Source organism: Lepus europaeus, chromosome 23 (assembly GCF_033115175.1).
Source record: "Lepus europaeus isolate LE1 chromosome 23, mLepTim1.pri, whole genome shotgun sequence".
NCBI classification, from domain to species: domain Eukaryota; kingdom Metazoa; phylum Chordata; class Mammalia; order Lagomorpha; family Leporidae; genus Lepus; species Lepus europaeus.
This window is the reverse complement of record NC_084849.1, coordinates 1195666-1214362: the sequence shown is the minus strand read 5'-3', so window position 1 is coordinate 1214362 and position 18697 is coordinate 1195666. Positions and strand designations below refer to the sequence as shown.

Genomic DNA, 18697 nt, shown 5'->3' with positions numbered 1-18697 from the left:
GGCCAGGCGGAAGCTGGGCCCCAGGAACTCCACCCGGGTTTCCCACAAAAGCAGCAGAGACCCAAGTGCTGGAACCCTCGCTGCAGCCGCCCAGGGCGTGCATGAGCAGGACACTGGGATGGAGGGTGGAGGTGGGACTCGAACCCAGCACCGTGTGGGGTGCAGCTGTCCCAAGCACCCAGCACACTCCCCGGGGCTTTCACTTCTGCCCATGCAAGGCCAGCAGGGTTCCTGCGCACGGGGTCTCAGAGGCCCCGCTGGGAGCTGTCTTCCTCCAGCGCCCCCTCGCCTGCTCCCCGAGGGTTAAAACCATGCCTGCCCCCGTCCTGCTCTCGGGATCCCCAGGGCCTCGCCTCTGCAGACGTGTGGAGGGCATTTCCTTGGCCACTGCTCACTCTGGGCACGCGAGCAGGACCTGCGATGGCACCGCTGACGTCATTGGGGTGACCTTGGCTGGGCCCAGCGACCTCTGTGCCCCTTTCGGACCACACCCTAGGTTTGGCCCAGGCCGGCTGGTCTTCAAACTCCCTCTGCAGAGGCGCCCAGCCTTGGCTCTGCATCCTGGGAGGCCGGCACCGGGGGTGGACGTGTGGGAGCCTGGTCCTGGCTCCTCGGCTCACTGCGTGCTCAACACTCTCCTGTAAGTGACCGAGTACACAGACGGACCTCCTTGCTGGAAACGACCCGGGACGCTGCGTGTGCTGAGGGCTTGGGCCCGAGGCCACCTGGGCTGAGGAAGCATCAAGGCCGCCCCTCGCAGACGCTGGGCTGTGGCCGCCACCGCGGTTTGGCTTCTGTTTCTGTTAGTGAGCTCGGTGCTGCAGGTCTGTAGCCCCTGCTCCTCCGGCACAAGCCGGCAGCTAGACACGGGGCTCCCGGTACCGCGGCCACAATTCCACGGTGGCTCTGCATTGGGAAGTAGAGGAGGGGGCCTTCAGGGGCTGGGGGGAGCCCAGGCGGCTGGCCCCACGCCCCGGGCTTCTGCTCCTGTCCTGGGCCCAGGGTCTGCTGTGCCACGTGCTGGGGGCTGCTCTGTGAGGCGGGCACCTCAGACACAGCCCCCACAAGGTGCAGCCAGGAGCCAGACAACCAGCGCCTCCCTGGGGCTTGTCCCTCCTGTCCTGGGCCCTCAGCTTCTCGGCAGAAACGGAGGGTGGAGGAGGCTTCCCCGAGGGCCAGGCGCACCTGCTTCTGAGCCCCGTGTCTCCGTGGCGCGGTGCACGGCAGCGGTTAAAGCTGAGCGCAGGAAGTGTCCCTTGGAAGTCAGCAACCTGCCCGCCCGCCTCGCGTTCTGCCTTGTTTGTAAACAACCAGTGACCGGAGCGCTCACAGGAGCTGCCAGGCACAGGCCAGCACTGGGCACGGCGAGCCCAGGCCTCCGCCGGGGTTCAGAGGCACCTGCCGGGGCCCCGCCTGATGCCGCGGGAGGCGCTGGGGAGCTTAGAGCAGGCCAGAGCAGCAGGGAGACGCCAACCGTGCTGCCGACTGATGGCCGTCGGCCCATGGGGAGGGAAGGGCCTCCCCAGCAGTGTGGTGTCAGAGCACAGCGAGTGCTGGGCAGTGGAGAAGGAGGTGCCGGACGAGGTTGATTGGGAATCTGTCAGCCGCCATTCATCCGGGGCCCCGCGCTGCTGCGGGGCCGCCCTGGTTTCCTGGCAGAGTCGCTGACTCCCTGAGCCTGGGGCCGCGGCTCCTGGGGTGATTGTGCCCCTCTGTAGGGCAGAGCTGCGACGCCAGAGCACCCCGAGCTGGCATCCGGCATCTAGTGAGCGCCTGCTACGAGCCAGGCTGTCCGCCGAGGTCCACCTGGGCTGCTGGGCACACAGGGAGGAAGAGAGCAGAGCACTGACCGCCCCACGGGGAACTGAGCGAGAAGGGGCGGAGCCAGGTGGTCGTGTGCCCAGGCCCTGGGGGCACCTGGGTGTGTGGGCTGCTGTGACGTGGCCCCCGGGCTCTGAGGGGCCCACTCCCACATCTGTGCCGTGCGTGGGCTTCTGCACACGCCACAGAGCCCGTTTTCTTGTGTTTCAGACTCGCAAGCAGTACAGCGTGGCCACCAACGGGAGCAACCACGTCCTCCTGTACTGTGCCTTCCTGGACTTCAGGTGCGGCCTGCGAGGGAGGGGCGGTGCCTGGGGGCTCCGCCTGGGGCTTGGGAGCCGGCAGCTGCATCCGTGTAAATGCTGGGGCGGCTCCAGATGGGACAGGACCTGTTAGATGACCTGCTGTCGCCCGCGTGGTGGGGACAGCCTCTTAGAGCCCGACGGCCGTGGGGCAGGCGGAGGGTGATGGGCAGGGGAGGCGGGGTCCTGACATCTTGGCTGAGCCCTGGGAGGGCTGGGGAAGCGGCTCGCTCTTGGCTGACACGTCGACTGCCACACTGGCACTGGTTCTGTGCAAACACCTGCCATGTTATATGCGGGGTCTGAGCTGCCCACAGGGGTCCCGGAACCGACTCCTGCAGAGACAGGGGGTATGAAGAGCGCGGAGTCCACTGTGCTGACCACGGCGGCTCTGTCTCGCTCCTTGTGCCCAGGAGTTCCTCTCTAGCCTGGTTGGAAGCTCTGTGGTTAGGTGTGTGCACAGCGAGGGGTGCTGTGTCGTTAGGAAACCCAGCCCCTCCGTCACAACGCGCTGCCTCCTGTCCTGGGCACTGTTCCGGCCTGCTCCAGAGGCCCGTGCGGCTGCCTGCCACATCTCTCCACCGCCCTCTTTTTAAAAGATTTATTATTTTTTTTTACTTGAAAGCAGAGGGTAGAGGAGACAGAACTCTTCTGTCCACTAGTCCATTCCCCAAATCAAATGGCCACAATCTCTCCGGCTCAGTGTGGGGCTAGGTCGAAGCCAAGAGCCAGGAACTTCTTCCCTGTCTCCCACCAGAAGTGGGCACAGAAGCCCAGGGACCATCTTCTGCTGCTTCTCCCATAGCAGAGAGCTGGATCGGAAGTGGAGCAGCTGGGACTCAAACTGATGCCCATATGGGATGCCGGCACTGTAGGCGGCGGCTTTACCCGCCACACCACAGCACCGGCCCCATCTATGTATTTTTTTAAAAGATTTATTTTAGGGGCCGGTGCTGTGGCATAGTGGGTAAAGCCCCGGCCTGTGGAGCTTCTGGGTCTCCCACGCAGGTGCAGGGACCCAAGCACTTGGGCCGTCCTCCACTGCTCTCCCAGGTGCATCAACAGGGAGCAGGATGGAAGTGGAGCAGCCGGGACTCGAACTGGCGCTGCAGGTAGAGGCTTAGCCTGCTACACCACAGCGCTCGCCCTGGGTCTAGCTCTATACTCTAAGAAATTATGCAAGTGGAATATCTACACGGAGTTCATTTAAGCCATAAATTAAAAGCAAGTGTGCCCCGGCCTAGGTCATCCCGACGCCTCCACTGTGTGGAGGAAGCCGCGTGGGGGCTTTCGCGGGGGCTGCTTGCCGCAGGCCGTGTCTATTCCCGTGTTCTCTACACGCGACAGCCGCGGGTCGCAGGTGGGGGCGGTGCTCAGTCACCTTTACCCGCACCGTGTCGTGCTTGCATTGCTCCGCGTGTAAACGTTTTCTGGCCGCACGCGGACTCCTGTGGGCGCCCTGGCTGACCGACTTGCCGGAGTGGGCTCGCAGCCGCACAAGTTTCATCTGTATGGGTGCTATCCCAGTGCTCCCAGGGTGGCTGTGCCGAAGCCCCTCCCCCGGCCTCCTCGGGCCTGGCCAGCCCCAGACCCTTCCCGCCCTGGTGTGTTCTGCTGAGCCCTCCCCTGGGGTGCAGGCAGGGGAGCCCCACCCTGCAGGGCGGCTGGGGACAGCTGCATGCCAGTCCCCAACCAAGGGCGCAGTGCCGCCCCCCCTGACTGCATCTCCTCTGTCCCCAGCTCCGGAGAAGGGGTCTGGTCCAACCAGGGCTGCGCCCGCACGGCGGGCAACCTCACCTACTCTGTCTGCCACTGCACGCACCTCACCAACTTCGCCATCCTCATGCAGGTGGTCCCGCTGCAGGTAAGAGCCGGCCTTGGGGCTCCGCGCCTGCAGGAGGGGCTGGGGGTGCCTACAGGCTCCAGGCACACAGGATCCCGGTGGATCCCACCCTCTCGGCTCCGTGGTCCAGCGTCCTGAACTGAGCAGGCAGCTTCAAGGGCGTGCTGAGTCCACGGCTGCACCGCTGTGCTGGGCACAGCAGCCCCACCATGCCCAGGGAGCTGCCTGCGGGCTGACCGCTCATCCGTCCACGGTGTGTCTGGCAAACACTGACGCCATGTGCACAGGCCCCGGGGCTCAGCTGTGAACGGGGCAAACGGCACGTTTCTGCTCTGGGGAGCGTGTTCTAGTGGGGAAGGCAGAGATAACAAACACACCAGCAAATGCATCCTCCATTTCCAAGAGAGCTGGGCGCCGGGAGGGAGGTGCAGAGAGCAAGGGGCCGAGGACGACAGGAGGGGGCGGCCTCTCCCTCCTGTGTCGGGACAGCTGTGTCCAGGAAGCGGCCTCTGAAGGGCGGAGAGTACCTGGACCAGCACATAGCAAGTGCAGGGGCCGCAGGCAGGAAAGGGCTGAGCTGAGGGGGTGGAGGCAGCAGGTCCATCCCCGGTCACCTTGGGGCACAGGAAGGAGTCAGGCTGGCCGGTGGGCAGAGCCTCCTCCTCAGGGTCCCTGCACACTGAGAGCAGAGGGGTGGTCCTGACCTGTCTGTGCCCGCCGGGGGTCTGGGGCGGCCAGACGAGCACTGTGCATCAGTGGTGTGGGGGCGGGGCAGCAGCTCCATCCAGTAAGTTTGCAGGAAGAAAGCCACACAAACACTGGAACCACAGAAACTCTCACTACAAATCTGTCACCGTGACCAGCACAGGTGACACCGATTTAGACTGTGGTGGGCGTCTCTGGGAGCAAATCACATCTACTCATCGCTATAAAAGGTTCATCTGAAAATGGCTTAAAATTATCCGTGCTAAAAATGAACACCTCATGAACACCAAGGACGTGAAGGCGGCTCCCACGGGCAGAGCCGGCAAAGTCAGAGTCCTCAGCCGTGACCTTATCTCCAGGACGGGGAGCTCGCACCTCACTCGGTGCTGGGTGCACCTGCTAGCCGCTGGGTCCAGGTTCTCCAAGCAGCCCAGTCCCAGTGGGCCCTCCCCTCTCTGAGGCTCTCTCCCAGCCTCTCCGCACCCAGCTTCCTCCCGGGGGGCCGTGGCTAGAGACCCCCTCCCTCCAGGTGAGCATCCTGTCAGACAGTGGTATCCACCTGAGCGGCAGCTTAGACAGGTAGATCTGGGGCTGCTGTCCAGGGGAACACCCCCGGTGATGCCCGTCCCGTGTGTGTGTGCGTGTGTGTGTGTGTACACACGTGCACACACGGGCGGCTCCCGTCTTGGTCTGTGATTGTTAGGCAGGTATAGAAGACCATGCCAGGCCGTGCAGAGAGAGGACCTGGGAGAATACTGTGCACACGTGGGCATGGATTCCACAAGGGGATTGGACAAACAAAATCAGTAGAGCCCTCTGAGGTCCTGTTCCCCTCGCAGCCCTGCTGTGGGCCCGCAGTGTGGATGAGCTTGTCAGTGCCAGTGGGAGGTACAGGTGCCTCCTCCCTGGGAGTCGGGCTGGAAGCCAGTGTCTGCTGGTCCCATCAGCCTTTTCAGCTGAGCCCAGGCCAGGGCCCCTCAGAGGGGTGGGACTTGTGTCCTCTGTGAGGATGATCGGCAGGGGGTGCAAGGGAGCCAGACCCCAGCCGCAGGCCACCTGGCCAGGGCCACAGGAGGGGCTCAGGCTTGACCAGCCACGGCCACTCAAGCGCCTTTGTGTCAGGATGGCCGTGAGGCAGAAGGGGACGGGCAGTGTCTGAGGGTGCAGGGGGTGGGGTGGACACTGGCAGCCCCTGGGCCGCACCTGACTCTGGTGCTGTGCTCCCCACCCCGGCGCTCAGTGCAGGGGGCTGGTGTGCCTGTCCCAGGTGGGAGAGCGGCTCCTGCCCTGTACCTGGTGGGCAGGGAGTCCATGTAGGGCAGGTGCCCCTGTGGCGGGGCCAAGCGCTTCCCCAACCACCAGAACTGCGGGCCAAGGCCATTGGCGGCCAGAGAACAGACTGCATTTAGCTCGCAGGGCTTTGAATTAAAACAAGACAAAAATAGTTGTCAATACTTCAAAACCCAAAAATAGAAATGTCATTTCAAGTTTACACGCCTGGGTTTTGCTATCTCAGAAGACCAGGCCGCACTGAGCAGCCACTGCCCGCACGGTGGGGCCTGGGCTCCAGCTCCGCACTGACCCCAGTGCCCTGCTGATGTGCACACGGGTGACAGCTGCCACTCACCAGGACAGGAAGCAGTGAGCTGTTCCTCCCTCCGTCGAGGCGGGGCGGTGGCATTTCTGGATCTCCTTGGCAGAATGGTTGCCTGGTTTATTCCACGCCAAGCCCCAGACAGCCTCATGCACTTCCCCCAGGGCCTGCCCAGGGGCCTCAGAGTTTGTGGTCTGTGAGTCAGGCACCCACGTCCCCAAAGTCCGAGCTTTTCTTGGCGTTTCTAAATCTGGCCCTGGGGTGAAGGGGAGGACGCAGCTGGGGCGCGCCACACCTTCCCAGGGCCACAGCAGGGTGGGTGGAGGGCGTCCAGTGACCTGGGCCTGTCTCCACCCTGGACTGACAGAGGTGGAGCGAGGCCTGGTTCCCAACACATGGCTGCAGGAGGGGCGGGGTGGCCATGCTAGGCCAGGGAGGCTGCTGGGAGCCGTACCTGCTGTGCCAGGGCACACACAACTCGTGTCACAGCAGCCCCTCCCCAGCCACATGACCTCCAGCAGGTGCCTGCCTGTGTGTTCAGCCTGTCTGGGGGTGGGGTTGGCAGCACCCCCCCCCCCCACTCCCCAGCAGGGCACTGGTGCACTGGGGGCTTCAGCAGGGGCCTGCAGAACCTCAGTTTCCCCATCTGCAACATGGGTGAGGTCCCTCTCCTCGTGGGCTGCAGTGGGGGCCAGAGGAGGGAGGGTACTGCCCGGAGCACCAACCCCACGCACTTAGCCCCAAGCACCCAGCTCCGAGCACTTGTAGGGGTGAGAGTCCTGTGGCCACAGGTCTGGGGCAGGCAGGGTGGTCTGGCACGTGTCTAGAGTCTGTAATGCTCAGGAGAGGCTTCCCCACCCCCTTCCCCTCCACCGCGCTGCCCCGCCCCTGCCTCTCCCCTCCCACCCTGCCTCCCTCTGGCCACCTCTCTGGGGTGGGCTACTGAGCAAGCACCCTCAGTAGGGCCCCACTGCCACCCACCCCTGCCTGGAGTCCCCCAGGCTCTCTGGGACATCTGAAGTAGGCCCATGTGGGGCGAGCAGGTGTTGGTATGAGACGTACCCCAGAGAGCAGGCCTGGTACTGCTGCCAGCCTGGCCCCTGCCCAGCCCCTCACAGTCTGAGCTGGTCCTGGGCTCTGCTGTGGGAGAAAAGGCCAACAAGCTGTCATTTGTTCTAGAATCTTTGGGAAGAAGGGTCTGCTCTGTGACTGTGAACCACTCTGCAGAGGGGCGCTGTCAGCTGCCCCAGGGAGGGGTCCCCATCTCAGAGGCTCCTCTCTCAGGAGGGGTCTGGCTCTGTGGGGCCGGGACCAGGGTCACTGGTGTGGGCCCCAGCACACAGCCTGGAGCGCCGAGGTTGGGGGCAGGGGCTCCCTCGCCTGCAAGCCCCTCGTGCTTTGCCCCAGGCGTGAGAGTCAGTCTGTGGAGGCCCCTGCCCGGGTCAGCAGTGGGGGCCCACGGAGCTGAGGGCCCGTCCCGGGTGCGCAGGACCTGAGCACTCTTTCAGCTGTTCCATAAAGATGGTGCAGGCACGTGGGGAACAGCAGGAGCCCAGAGGGGCAGAGAGGCCTGGGAGCACGTGGCTCTCCTGTAAGCACACAGGGGCCCAGTGTGCTGAGCGGGGGCCCCCAGAGTGAGCCCGGGGTGCTGAGCGGGGGGCCCTGGAGTGAGCCAGGGTGCAGTGAGGGGCCCTGGAGTGGGTCAGGGTGCTGTGGGGGGGCCTGAAGTGAGCCCGGGGTGCTGAGCAGGGGGCCCTGGAGTGAGCCCGGGGTGCTGAGCAGGGGGCTCTGCTGGGCGGGGCCCATGGACGGCAGCCAGGTGCCCACCCCCCTGCAGGGCGGCTCCCAGGACCAGTGTCTGTGTACAGCAGGCACCAGGAAGGCCGTGGCTACTGCCCGTCTTCACCGTCCACTCCTGCAGGTGCCCTGTTCCCGCACGCACACGCCCGACCTTTGCTTCACTTACTGAGCACCTAGGGTTTGCTGGATCCCCCATCAGGCAGGGGACTCAGGCAAAACAGACCCCACCCCCCACCCCGCTCCTGTGCTCCCTGTGCCTGCCGCTGAGTGGCCCTGCCCTGTCCCGGTCAGCCCCTGCCCGAGTGCTGGAGCCCGGGCGGAGCCCACCGCCTCCCGAGGACGCCTCTTGTATTCCTTTGCCCCTGCCCCCACCACTCGCCTTCCCTCTGCCGACTTCCTGAGGTGGGAAAAGGCGAGAGGCCGCTGCACACAGAGCCCTGCAAGTTACGGGGAGGGGTGCGGAACGTGGGGTGCAGGCTCCCTCGACACTCGGGGCGGGGGTGCTAAGAGAGGAAGCAGCGAACCACCCCCTCCCGGGACAGCGGGGCTCCAGCCGCCCGTTCCTCGATGGCTGTCCTGAGGGCTGAGGACCCCGACTCCTGATGTGGTTCCCTCTCGGCCCCTCCCCAAGTCCCCCTCGGTGTCACTCAAACTCCTGCACGAATCAGGGGGGCCCAGTCGATGGGAGGCGGCTTGGGTTTTCAAGGCCGTTTTGATTGCCCGTCGGCTTCACTTCGCGGGCTCACCTGGTACTCAAGCAAGACGTGGCCTCCCCCTGAATCTCACCCTGTGTCACCACGATCGTTTCAAAGCTACCGGCCAGCTGTCAGCCCCGCTCAGCGGAGGGCCGGATCCTCCCCTTCTTGGTGCCGCCCCTGTGCCTCCTGTGAGGCCAGCCGTGGGGAAAATACGTAAGGACCAGCTGGCGGGCGCAGTCGGTTGACGGTCCTTTGATGACCAGTGAAGGACCGCTGATGGTGACGTGGGTTGTTTTTGGTGCAGTGTGGGGCTGCTGAAGGTGAACTGGTTATAAAGTTGGTTGGTGGGGTTGGTTGATGATGCTTGTTCATGGTGAGGCGGATTGACGGTCATGTTGATTGACGGTGAGGTCGGCTCCAGAGTTTAATTCACGATAGTCGTTGCCGACAGGCTTGCCTCTCTGGGGCACTGGCTGAGGGTAAGTTCGGGTAACGATGCTGCTGGGTGACGGGAAGGTTGGTGGGTATCGGGGTCAGCCTGGACCTCAGGGTGGGGCCAGGTCCCCACTTGTCAGCAAGCAGAGAAGCGGGGACGTCGCAGTGAGCGTTCCGGCCGCTGCAGCCCTCGAGCCCAGAAGCAGGTGCGCTGTGTGCTGCGGCCTCTCGCCTTATCCCACGGTGCTTCCTGCAGGCTCGAGTGGGGGAGGGGAGGCGCTGTCACCCGCAGAGATGTGGGACCAGTGACGCGGGCTGAGTCTGCGTGGTGGCGGTCAGGGGAGCAGACCGAGGGCTCTTTCCTCTGCAAAGCCTCGTCCCCAGCGGTGCCCCCACTGCCCTTGCAGCTGTCGGGAAGGGACAGAAACGGCTCAGTGAGTGGCCTCCACTGCGTGACGGGGTGGGGGAACGTGACGTGATGTGGGCAGTGAGGACGGGGGTGGGCGGAGCACCGTGAGGGCGCAGGGGCTCAGGGCCACGCGTGCGGGCCTGTCCATCAGTTCTGTGGGCTAACTTCAGCTCAGCGGCTGCTGCAGAACTGGGCCTTGGTTTCCAAGAACAGTCTACTATGCCAGGCCCCCAGACGCTTGTATTTGTGTATTTTTTAAAATTTATTTGAGAGGCAGAAAGACACACATCGGGCAGGCTCCCACTCACTGGGTCACTTCCTAAATGACCACAAGGACTGGGGCCAGAGCCGGAAGCCAGGGACACAACTCAGGTCTCCCTCACAGGAGGCAGGGACCCAGCTGCTTGAGCTGTCACCGCTGCCTGGGCCTCCGAGCCCTGCGCTGGCAGGAAGCTGGCGGCGTGCCGAGCTGGCAATGGAATCCGGTGTTCAGATATGGGGTGCAGGTGTCTTATCCTCTGTCAGACGCCCTCCCCCGCCCGTCAACTCTTAGGACCAGTGGCTGTGCACTGAGGGCAAGGTTCCTGCGTCCCGTGTGCCCCAGCCCTCTGCAGTTTATGGAAGCGACCATGCCCTGGCAGCCCTTCTAAAAGCCTCCTCTGGTGGCCATTAGCCTGCTCGCTGCCTCCCGGGAGAGTGTAGGTGTCGAGTTCAATGTGCTTAAACAGCCTCTGCTGCTTTTTCCGAGCTCTTCAACAGCTTGGGTTCCCCAGACGTCTCCAAGGGCTACAGAGCAGACAGCACTTCCCCACCGTGTGCCCGAGATCAGAGTCCTGGCGGCTTCCCGGATGAGCCGCCAACAGCCGCGGCACATGGCCCCAGGGTGCAGGGGCAGGAGTCTGGGGCGAGGGCCTGGGTGCTGCTCAGAGCCAAGCCCCCACTGTGTAAGGGACTTGTCTCTAAGCAGGCTGTGGAGGTGGCTCATGAACACCTGCCCCTGACGGAGCCGTCTGCTGGGTGTGGGGTGGGGGCAGGGGGGAGTGCAGCTGTCCCAGCTCTGCCCTCACCTTGGAGAGGGACAGGGTGCTCTGTGCACGGAGCCGGGCTCTGGAGCCTGGGCACCTACCCAGGGTGGTCCCTAGCCCAGGAGCTCTGGGCAGCGACATTGTGCCCTCGGGGGAAGCCCCTGTGAGATGCACCGGGGCTTTCAGCAGGCACCGGTCACTGCCCTGGGATAGCCCGAAAAGTGTTCTTGGGTAAGAGAGGAAGGGCTGGGCTGTGGGGGAGGAAAGGCGTTTCCGGGGTGGACAGTAGGGCATGGCCCGGCCCTGTTCCCGGGGACACCGTGGGACCCCTGCAGCTGTCCCACCCCTCTGCCTGTGGTGAGCCAGGTGCAGGGAATCCTGCGTCTCCCTGGCCTGGCTGTGCAGTGCCCACCACTGCCCGAGCGACAACTGGCTCTGCTCGCCCGGGGCCTCCCACTGTGTCCCTACACCGGGAGCCCCCTGGGCAGCAAAGTGCTGGGCTCTTCAAGCCAGGTGCCTGCCCCGCCTCACACACGGGGGCCCTGCTGGTTGGAGATGCCCTCAGCCGAGAGGGGGTGTTGGGGCAGCTGGGCCTCGGCTGCCCCTCCTTGATCCCACTCAGGGACTCGAGTGTTGTGCAAGCCCTGGGGAGTGGGCTGACAGGCCCCCCCAGCTCTGTTCCCCTGCCCCCACGTGCTCCCTGTGACCCGTGCCCAGTGCCTGCCCCCACCTGGAGTGGGCCTGCGGGGCCTGTGTCACTGCCACCACAGTTTCACCTGCTCAGGGCACCTCCTTCTCTCCTGACTCTGTCCCAGGGACCAGGGGACAGGAGTCTGAACCCCTCCCCCCATGTCACAGGGCAGAGTCCTAGCGTCCTGGCTGTGGGTGAATGGACCTCAGTCTGTGGTCTCTGCGTGTGGGCATCAACAGTGCAGGTGTCACGCTGGGCCACAGGGCCGTGGCACAGACCATGGGAGCAGGCCCAGGAAGCTGGGGATTCAGGCCTGGAGCCTTTTGGAGCACTGACCGGGCGGTGCAGTGGGGTGAGCCGCAGCACCCATCACAGCCGTTGTCTTTGTATCTGTGCGGCTCAGTTGACAGGCGGGGTGGGGGTCGCGCAGCGGAGTGCCTGGTTCAGGTCCCTGCTGCTCTGCTTCAGACTCAGTGTCCTCCAAAAGTGCCTGGGAGACAGCGGAAGATGGCCCGAGGCTTTGGGCCCCTGCCACTCCCGTGGGAGACCCGGACGAAGCTCCAAGCCCCTGGCTTCAGTCTGGCCTGCAGGCTGCCGTGGGCATTTGGAGAGAGAACCAGCAGATGGAAGATCTTTCTCTGTCGCTCTGCCTTTCAAGTAAATACATAAGTTATTATTTTTTAAAGTAGCAGACATCGGAGCAGGCAGTAGTCAGTACACCCACTTCAGGATCTGCGCCGAGAGCCTGCCCTGGAGCAGCGAGTGCCAACGTGCGCACAGCAGGGCTTCCCCTGTGACCAGAGTGGGCACCAGCACCCGCAGGGGACATGGCAGAGTCTCCCCAGGGCACGCAGGGCCCCAGCGCCGAGCGCCTCACTCCTGGAGTCCCGAGGCGACCTGTGACCAAGCACGCGGCTGATGGAGACACCGGTCCCAGGTCACCCACGAGGACATGATTGTGCTGGGCCTTGAACCCGGGCGGTCTGGCTGAAGGGCCAGGCTGTTCTTCAGACACCGGCTGCCAGCTCTGCGCTGTGTGTTGCAGTGCGGATGGAACAGGCTAGGCAATGGCAGGGCGACAGCGGCAGGGTTCTGAGGCACCGGCATTGCAACCTGAGCATCTGAAATGCACGAGGCACAGGACGCAGCCATGGCACTGGCCCTGCCGGTGGCAGCAGCTCGTCTGGGGAGGGGCCCACCTCACAGGAGGTCTCTGCTATGTGTCCACCAGGGACCTTCCTAGTCCCAGGCTGGGGTCCCTGAGGACCCAGCACCCACTCCTCTCTCTGCGCCCACAGCTCGCACACGGACACCAGGTGGCGCTGTCGTCCATCAGCTACGTGGGCTGCTCGCTGTCTGTGCTCTGCCTGGCTGCCACGCTCATCACCTTTGCCGTGCTGTCGTGAGTCACCCTCTGCCCCTGTGTCCTGGGAGGTCTGGCTGCCCTGCGTTAACTCTCAGTGTCCCCTGCCCGATCTCCCTCTGGCTCTGGCCTCAGCCCCACAGGGCAACTGCCTGCCCTACAGCTGGACTGCAGGGACAGGCCACAGGTTGCTGGTGGCTTAGGAACAACGGGACAATGGTGGGGTCAGGGCATTGGGATTCAGCCAACCTGGAAAGGTCTGGGAAGTTCCCCAGCCCGGCCCCCTGGGGGATTCTAAGGGAGGGTCTCAGGTAAGGGCACAGCGGGAGCTGGAAGGGTCTCCACCAGGTGCTGGGACAGTGTCTCTGGCTCCCCTGCCTCTCGCAGGCCTGCTGTGCCCAGGCACACAGTCAGCTTCAGGCAGCCGGCTGTGCCCGGGACAGCTGGGGGTCAGCCAGTAGCGAGTGACCTGCAGCACGAGCCAGTGTTCTCGCACTGGTCTCCCAGGCAGCATGCATCCAGAGGCGGGCACTGGCCACTTCTTGCAGGCGGGCGGGGACACCTGCCCCGGGGAGGCCCAGGAGGTGCATGCTGAGACTTGGGGCCAGAGCAGAGGGGGAGGTGGCACAGGGAGCGGCTGGCACACAGGCCCTGAGGGTGGAACTGGCCCAGGTCCAGGTGAGAAACGGAGGAGCACGTAGTGACCAGAGGGAAGGAACGACCTCTCAGAGCAGACTGGGGGGAGGGGGGAGCCAGAGTTGCATCCGGAAGTAGCGGGGAATTCCACAGCTGCTTTGCTTTCTCAAGATCCCCCTGGCCGTTCATGGAGGGAGGAATATGGGCTCCAGTGGGGACGGGCAGCTCCGCCTGGGGGCCAGCCAGCGGAGGCTGAGCCGCACCAGGCCTCACACCGCCTCCCTGCTCAGCTCTGTCAGCACCATCTGGAACCAGCGCTACCACATCCATGCCAACCTGTCCTTCGCTGTCCTGGTGGCCCAGGTCCTGCTGCTCATCAGCTTCCGCCTCGAGCCGGGCACTGTGAGTAGGCACTGGCACCCGCCATCTCTGGCTCCCTCCCCCATCTCTGACACCACCCTGCCCCTCCCCTACCTCCTCTGATGTCACCTGCCCCTCCTCCACCTCCTCTGATGTCACCTTCCCTCCCTATCTCCTCTGATGCTATCCTGCCCCTCCCCACCTCCTCTGATGTCACCCTACCTCTCCCCCATCTCCTCTGATGTCACCTGCGCCTCCGCCACCTCCTGGTGTTCTCCTGTCCTTTGCTCCGGGGGGAGGAAGGGAGGTATCTCTGGGGACCTAAGAAGTCTTAGACCTTGCAGCAGGCAAGGGTGAGACTTTGCAGCTCTGCTTGGGTGCCATGGCTGGTGAACCAGCTGGCAGCTGAGAGTCTCAACCCCGTGTCGGTGTGGACGCAGGTCCCCTGCCAGGTGCTGGCCGTGCTCCTGCACTACTTCTTCCTGAGCGTCTTCGCGTGGATGCTGGTGGAGGGGCTGCATCTCTACAGCATGGTGATCACCGTCTTCGGGTCAGAGGACAGCAAGCACCTCTACTACTACGGGATAGGGTGGGGTAGGTGCGGACGCAATGGGGCTGGGGTGGGGTGGGTGATGTGGGGTGGGGACAGGACATGGTGGGGCAGGTGGGAACGTGACGGGGCTGGGGTGGGGTGGGTGATATGGGGTGGGGACAGGTGGGAACCTGATGGGGCTGTGATGGGTGATGTGGGGTGGGGGCAGGACAGGGTAGGGCAGATGGGAATGTGATGGGGGGTGGATGATGCTGGGTGGGGCTGGGGTGGGGAAGGCGGCCAGGGCTGTTTCCATCTTCATATTGTCCTGGTGTCTCCTAGAGGCCAAGACAGGGAGCAACCCCCCATTGGCCACAGTTTCACATCATCTGGGAACAATTCCAACACTCCAGGCCTGATTCGTCAATTTGCTGATTTTTTAAAGAGCCAATTTAATCGATTTTCTCTTAGTTTTGATAAACCCATCTCACTGGTTTCTGCGTTAGCTGTTGTATTTCCCCCGTGCTTGCTTTCGCTCTGGTTTGCCTTCTTGCTCCAGGATCTTATGGTGAGAGTATTCATTCCCGAGTCCAGATCTTTCCTCTTTTTAAATAGAGGCATGTACAGACATCTGTTTCTTCTACATACTGTTTTAGCCATGTTTCCTTTTTTGTACTTTCATTTTCATTCATCTCAAAGTATAACTTTTTTGACCCATTATGTTCTGATTTTACATATTTGTGAATTTCTCATTGTTTTCATTACTGATTTCTTCTTTTAAAGATTTACATATTTATTTGAAAGTCAGAGAAACAGAGAGAAGGAAGGGGGCGGGGAGAGAGAACATCTTCCATCCACTGGTTCACTCCCCAAGTGGCTACATGCCTGGGGCTGGGCCAGCAGCCAGGAACTTTTTCCAGGTCTCCCATGAGGTGCAGGGGCCATCTTCCACTGCTTTCCCCAGTGCATTAGTAGGGAGCTGGATGGGCACTGGAGCAGCTGGGACTCCAGCCGGCACCCATATGGGACAGCAGTGCTGCGGGCAGAGGGTCATCTGCTACGCCTCAGCGCCGGCCCCTCATTACTGAGTTCTGATTTCATTCCATTGTGTGAAGATAACATATTTTGTGTAATTTCTGTCCATTTTAAATATATTGGTGGTGTTTTATGGTGCTGTGTTCCTCAGGTACCTTTTAAGCCACGGTGGCCTATGGTGGCCCACAGTTTTCAAGTCTTCTGTGTCCGTGTTGACTTTGCCTAGCTCTTCTGTTATGGGAAGCGAGGTATTAAAGCCAGCACCAGTGGAAGTGTTTCCCTCAGTTGGGCTGACTTTGAGTTTCCTGTCACGCCGTTGGGACCCTGCTGCACAGGTGTTCCCTCGGGGCTTCCTGGTGAACTGTTTTCTGTCCCTGAGAGTTCCTCTCTTGCTGCGCTGCCTCCGTCAGCTCACAGACTTGTGGTGCCATTGCTTCTAGTGGTGAATTGGCTCTTTTTTTTTTAAATAAAAATATAAACTTTATTTTTCAACATAACTTCTATCAAATTCAAGATACTTTTGTAAGCAATGATAACCATTTAGTCCATCCCTGAGGAACTGAGGGTGCTGGGAATTTAACCATGCCAACCCAATATGTTACACTGTTAACTGAAGAAAAACATATGTGTATGAGTGTGTGTACATTCACACACATACATACACACACACACACATATATAATCATATATATATATGATTATGCAACAAAAAGAAGTCAGAAGGAGCCAAATCAGGACTGTTGTAAGGTGGATGTGTAATGCTTTCCCCATTAAAACTTGCAGGACAGTCCTTGTTTGATGAGAGAAATGAGCAGGAATGCAGGAATGCTGTGGTAGAGGCAAACTCTCTGGTAAAGCTTTTCTGGGAGTTTTTCTGCCACAATTTTGACTTTCTCAAAACACCCTCATGATAAGCAGATGTAATCATTCTTTGGACCTCCAGAAACTCAACAAGCAAAAAATCCTTTAAGCATCTCAATACACTGTTGCCATGACCTTTGCTCTTGACATGTCTGCTTTTGCTTTGACTGGACCACTTCTCCCCCTTGGTAGCCACTGTTTTGATTGTGCTTTCTCTTCAGCCTTGTTTCATCTGGTATTGCAAGTGAATCGGCTCCGACCCCGTCCCTTGTGCTTGAAGAGTTTTCCTCTTGATTCTTCAAGATTTTCCTTGTCTCTTTCTGTATTTTTACTCTGATGTGACTGGGTGGTGTCTCTTCACATTCATCCTATGTGGGACTCATGGGACTTTTCACCACATGTCGGGAATTTTCAGCCATTATTTCTTCAAAAAATTTTCAAAGATTTATTTTATTTATTTGAAAGACAGAGTTACAGAGAGAGGTAGAGGCAGAGAGAGGTCTTCCATCCAGTGGTTCACCCCTCAATTGGCTGCAACACCTGGAGCTGTGCCAATCTGAAGCCAGGAGCCAGGAGCTTCTTCCAGGTCTCCCATGTGGGTGCAGGGGCCCAAGGACTTGGGCCATCTTCCACTGCTTTCCCAGGCCATACCAGAGAACTGGATCAGAAGAGGAACAGCCAGGACTAGAACCAGAGCCCATATGGGATGCCAGGGCTTTAACCCACTGTACCACAGCGCTGGCCCCTCAAATATTTTTAATCTCTTTCCTTTCTCTCCTCTCATTCTGATACTCTCACACATACACTGGTGGGTTAAACAGTGCTCCGTATTTTTCTGAGGCTCTAATGATTTTTCCATACTCCTTTTTCTACTCTCCAAATCTCATAATCTCTATTCATTTGCCTTCAAGTTCAGTGATCTACACTCCACCAGCTTGGCTGTGTTGTTGAATCCTTCTAGTGAATTTTTCATGCCAGTTATTGTGCTTTTAAACTCTAGAATTTCTATTTGGTTCTTGTTTTTTCTTTTTGAAATTTCTATCTCCTTGTTGCCGTTCTCTATTTGACGAGACACTGTCTCTGTGTTCCTGTGCTTCCTGAAGGACAGCTGCATTGTTTTTTGAAGATATGTAGAACGGCTGCTTTGAAGTCTCCTCCAGTTTAACCCAACATCTGGGCCTTGTCATAGGCAGTTTCTGTTGTCTGCCTTCTCATCCGTGTGTAGGTTACGCTTTCTGGTTTCTTTGTGTTTCTCATATTGCTGAAGGCTCACCATTTTATATTCTGTAACATTTCCCCTGGGAAGTCCCAGAGACATGGCTGCAGAGCCGGGCACAGGGCACTCTTGTGGAAGGACAAGCCACCTCCCCCACCAGGCACCATGCCCAGGAGCAGGCACTGCGTCTCCAGAGCTCGTCTCACCTGGTGGATTCTGCCCCTTGAGTCACCCGCGGGGAGGGCATCGAGGCCTGGCAGCAAGGCCTGCCACACCTGGGTGGACCCTGCACACCTGGGAGTCACAGCTGGGTGGAGAAAGGGCAATTTCAGCTGCTTTTCCCTGGAATGGAATCTCCATCAAGTAGAGTAAAGGGGCTGAGAGATGCGGGGAGACACGGTGCCCTGGACCAGGAGCTGGGGCACAGGAGCCCTGTGTCCTCCACGCTGGCTTGCAGCAGTGCAGGGAAGTAGGCTTGGCTCAGGTGACACAGATCTGACCGAGACTTAGTAGGTCTTCTTGAGTTTTACTGAATTTTCTGTATGCCCTCAAAAACATTGGCAGATTCAAAAATGTTTCCCAAATTAATTTTTATCACTTGTTGTCTCACTAGGGTGTGAGTCTGGAGCAGCTCATGCCACTACTCTCCCAGCCCCCTCCCACTGATGTGCCGTGCTGTGAGGCTCATTCTGGTGAGCAGGTGACCCTGCGTCCTGCCAGAGTGCTGGGCCAAGTTCACAATTGTGTAACACACTAGCAGGCATTAGGGTTTGGTTTCTGCAGCCTTCATGATGCATGGAGCGATAAGCATGTTTATCTCTGCAAATACAACTTATTGGAGGATGAAGTGGAAGTAAATCAGGTGCCCTCACGACCCCACAGGGGGAATGGAGGGTATGTGGGCAGCCCCCACCGCATGGCTGCCGGCTGTGCGGGGAACCCCTGTGCTTGCCACAGATGCCCTGTGTCCCTGGCACGCCGGTTCTTCACGAGGGCCTCCACCTCCTGCCCTTGCGGCCCTGGGCTGGGATCCCTGCCACCCACCCCACAGTGCACCTGACTCCAGTGCAGGGTCCTTCCTTCCTGCCTGCCCCCTGGAGAAGACGGCGTCTCCTCCCTGTGATTTCCAGCATCACTTAAGGGACTCGGAGGATGACACAAGATCCAGTTTCCTCTGGACAGGGCCATGCAGTTTACAGCACACACGCATCACGAGGGTGGGAATGGGTGAGAAGTGTGGAGGCCATCCCCAGAGTGAGGGGAGCCTGGCCAGTGGGGCTGCCCGTGGCAGGGGATGGTGTATGACTGCACGTGTGCGAGCATGTATGGGAAGGCATGCATGTGTGTGCATGTGACTGAGAGCATGTGTGT

The 18697-nt window shown here is 60.6% G+C and overlaps 1 protein-coding gene across 1 annotated transcript in view; it reads left to right on the top strand.

Moving 5' to 3' along the window:
• ADGRD1 (adhesion G protein-coupled receptor D1) overlaps positions 1-18697 on the top strand; it is a 112973-nt gene that overhangs the window by 78005 nt on the left and 16271 nt on the right. Inside the window, exons 15-19 of the mRNA XM_062182194.1 lie at positions 2032-2105; positions 3864-3987; positions 12622-12725; positions 13613-13724; positions 14123-14276. Of these exons, the coding sequence (XP_062038178.1) occupies positions 2032-2105; positions 3864-3987; positions 12622-12725; positions 13613-13724; positions 14123-14276 (568 nt within the window). The remainder of the gene's footprint in view (positions 1-2031; positions 2106-3863; positions 3988-12621; positions 12726-13612; positions 13725-14122; positions 14277-18697) is intronic.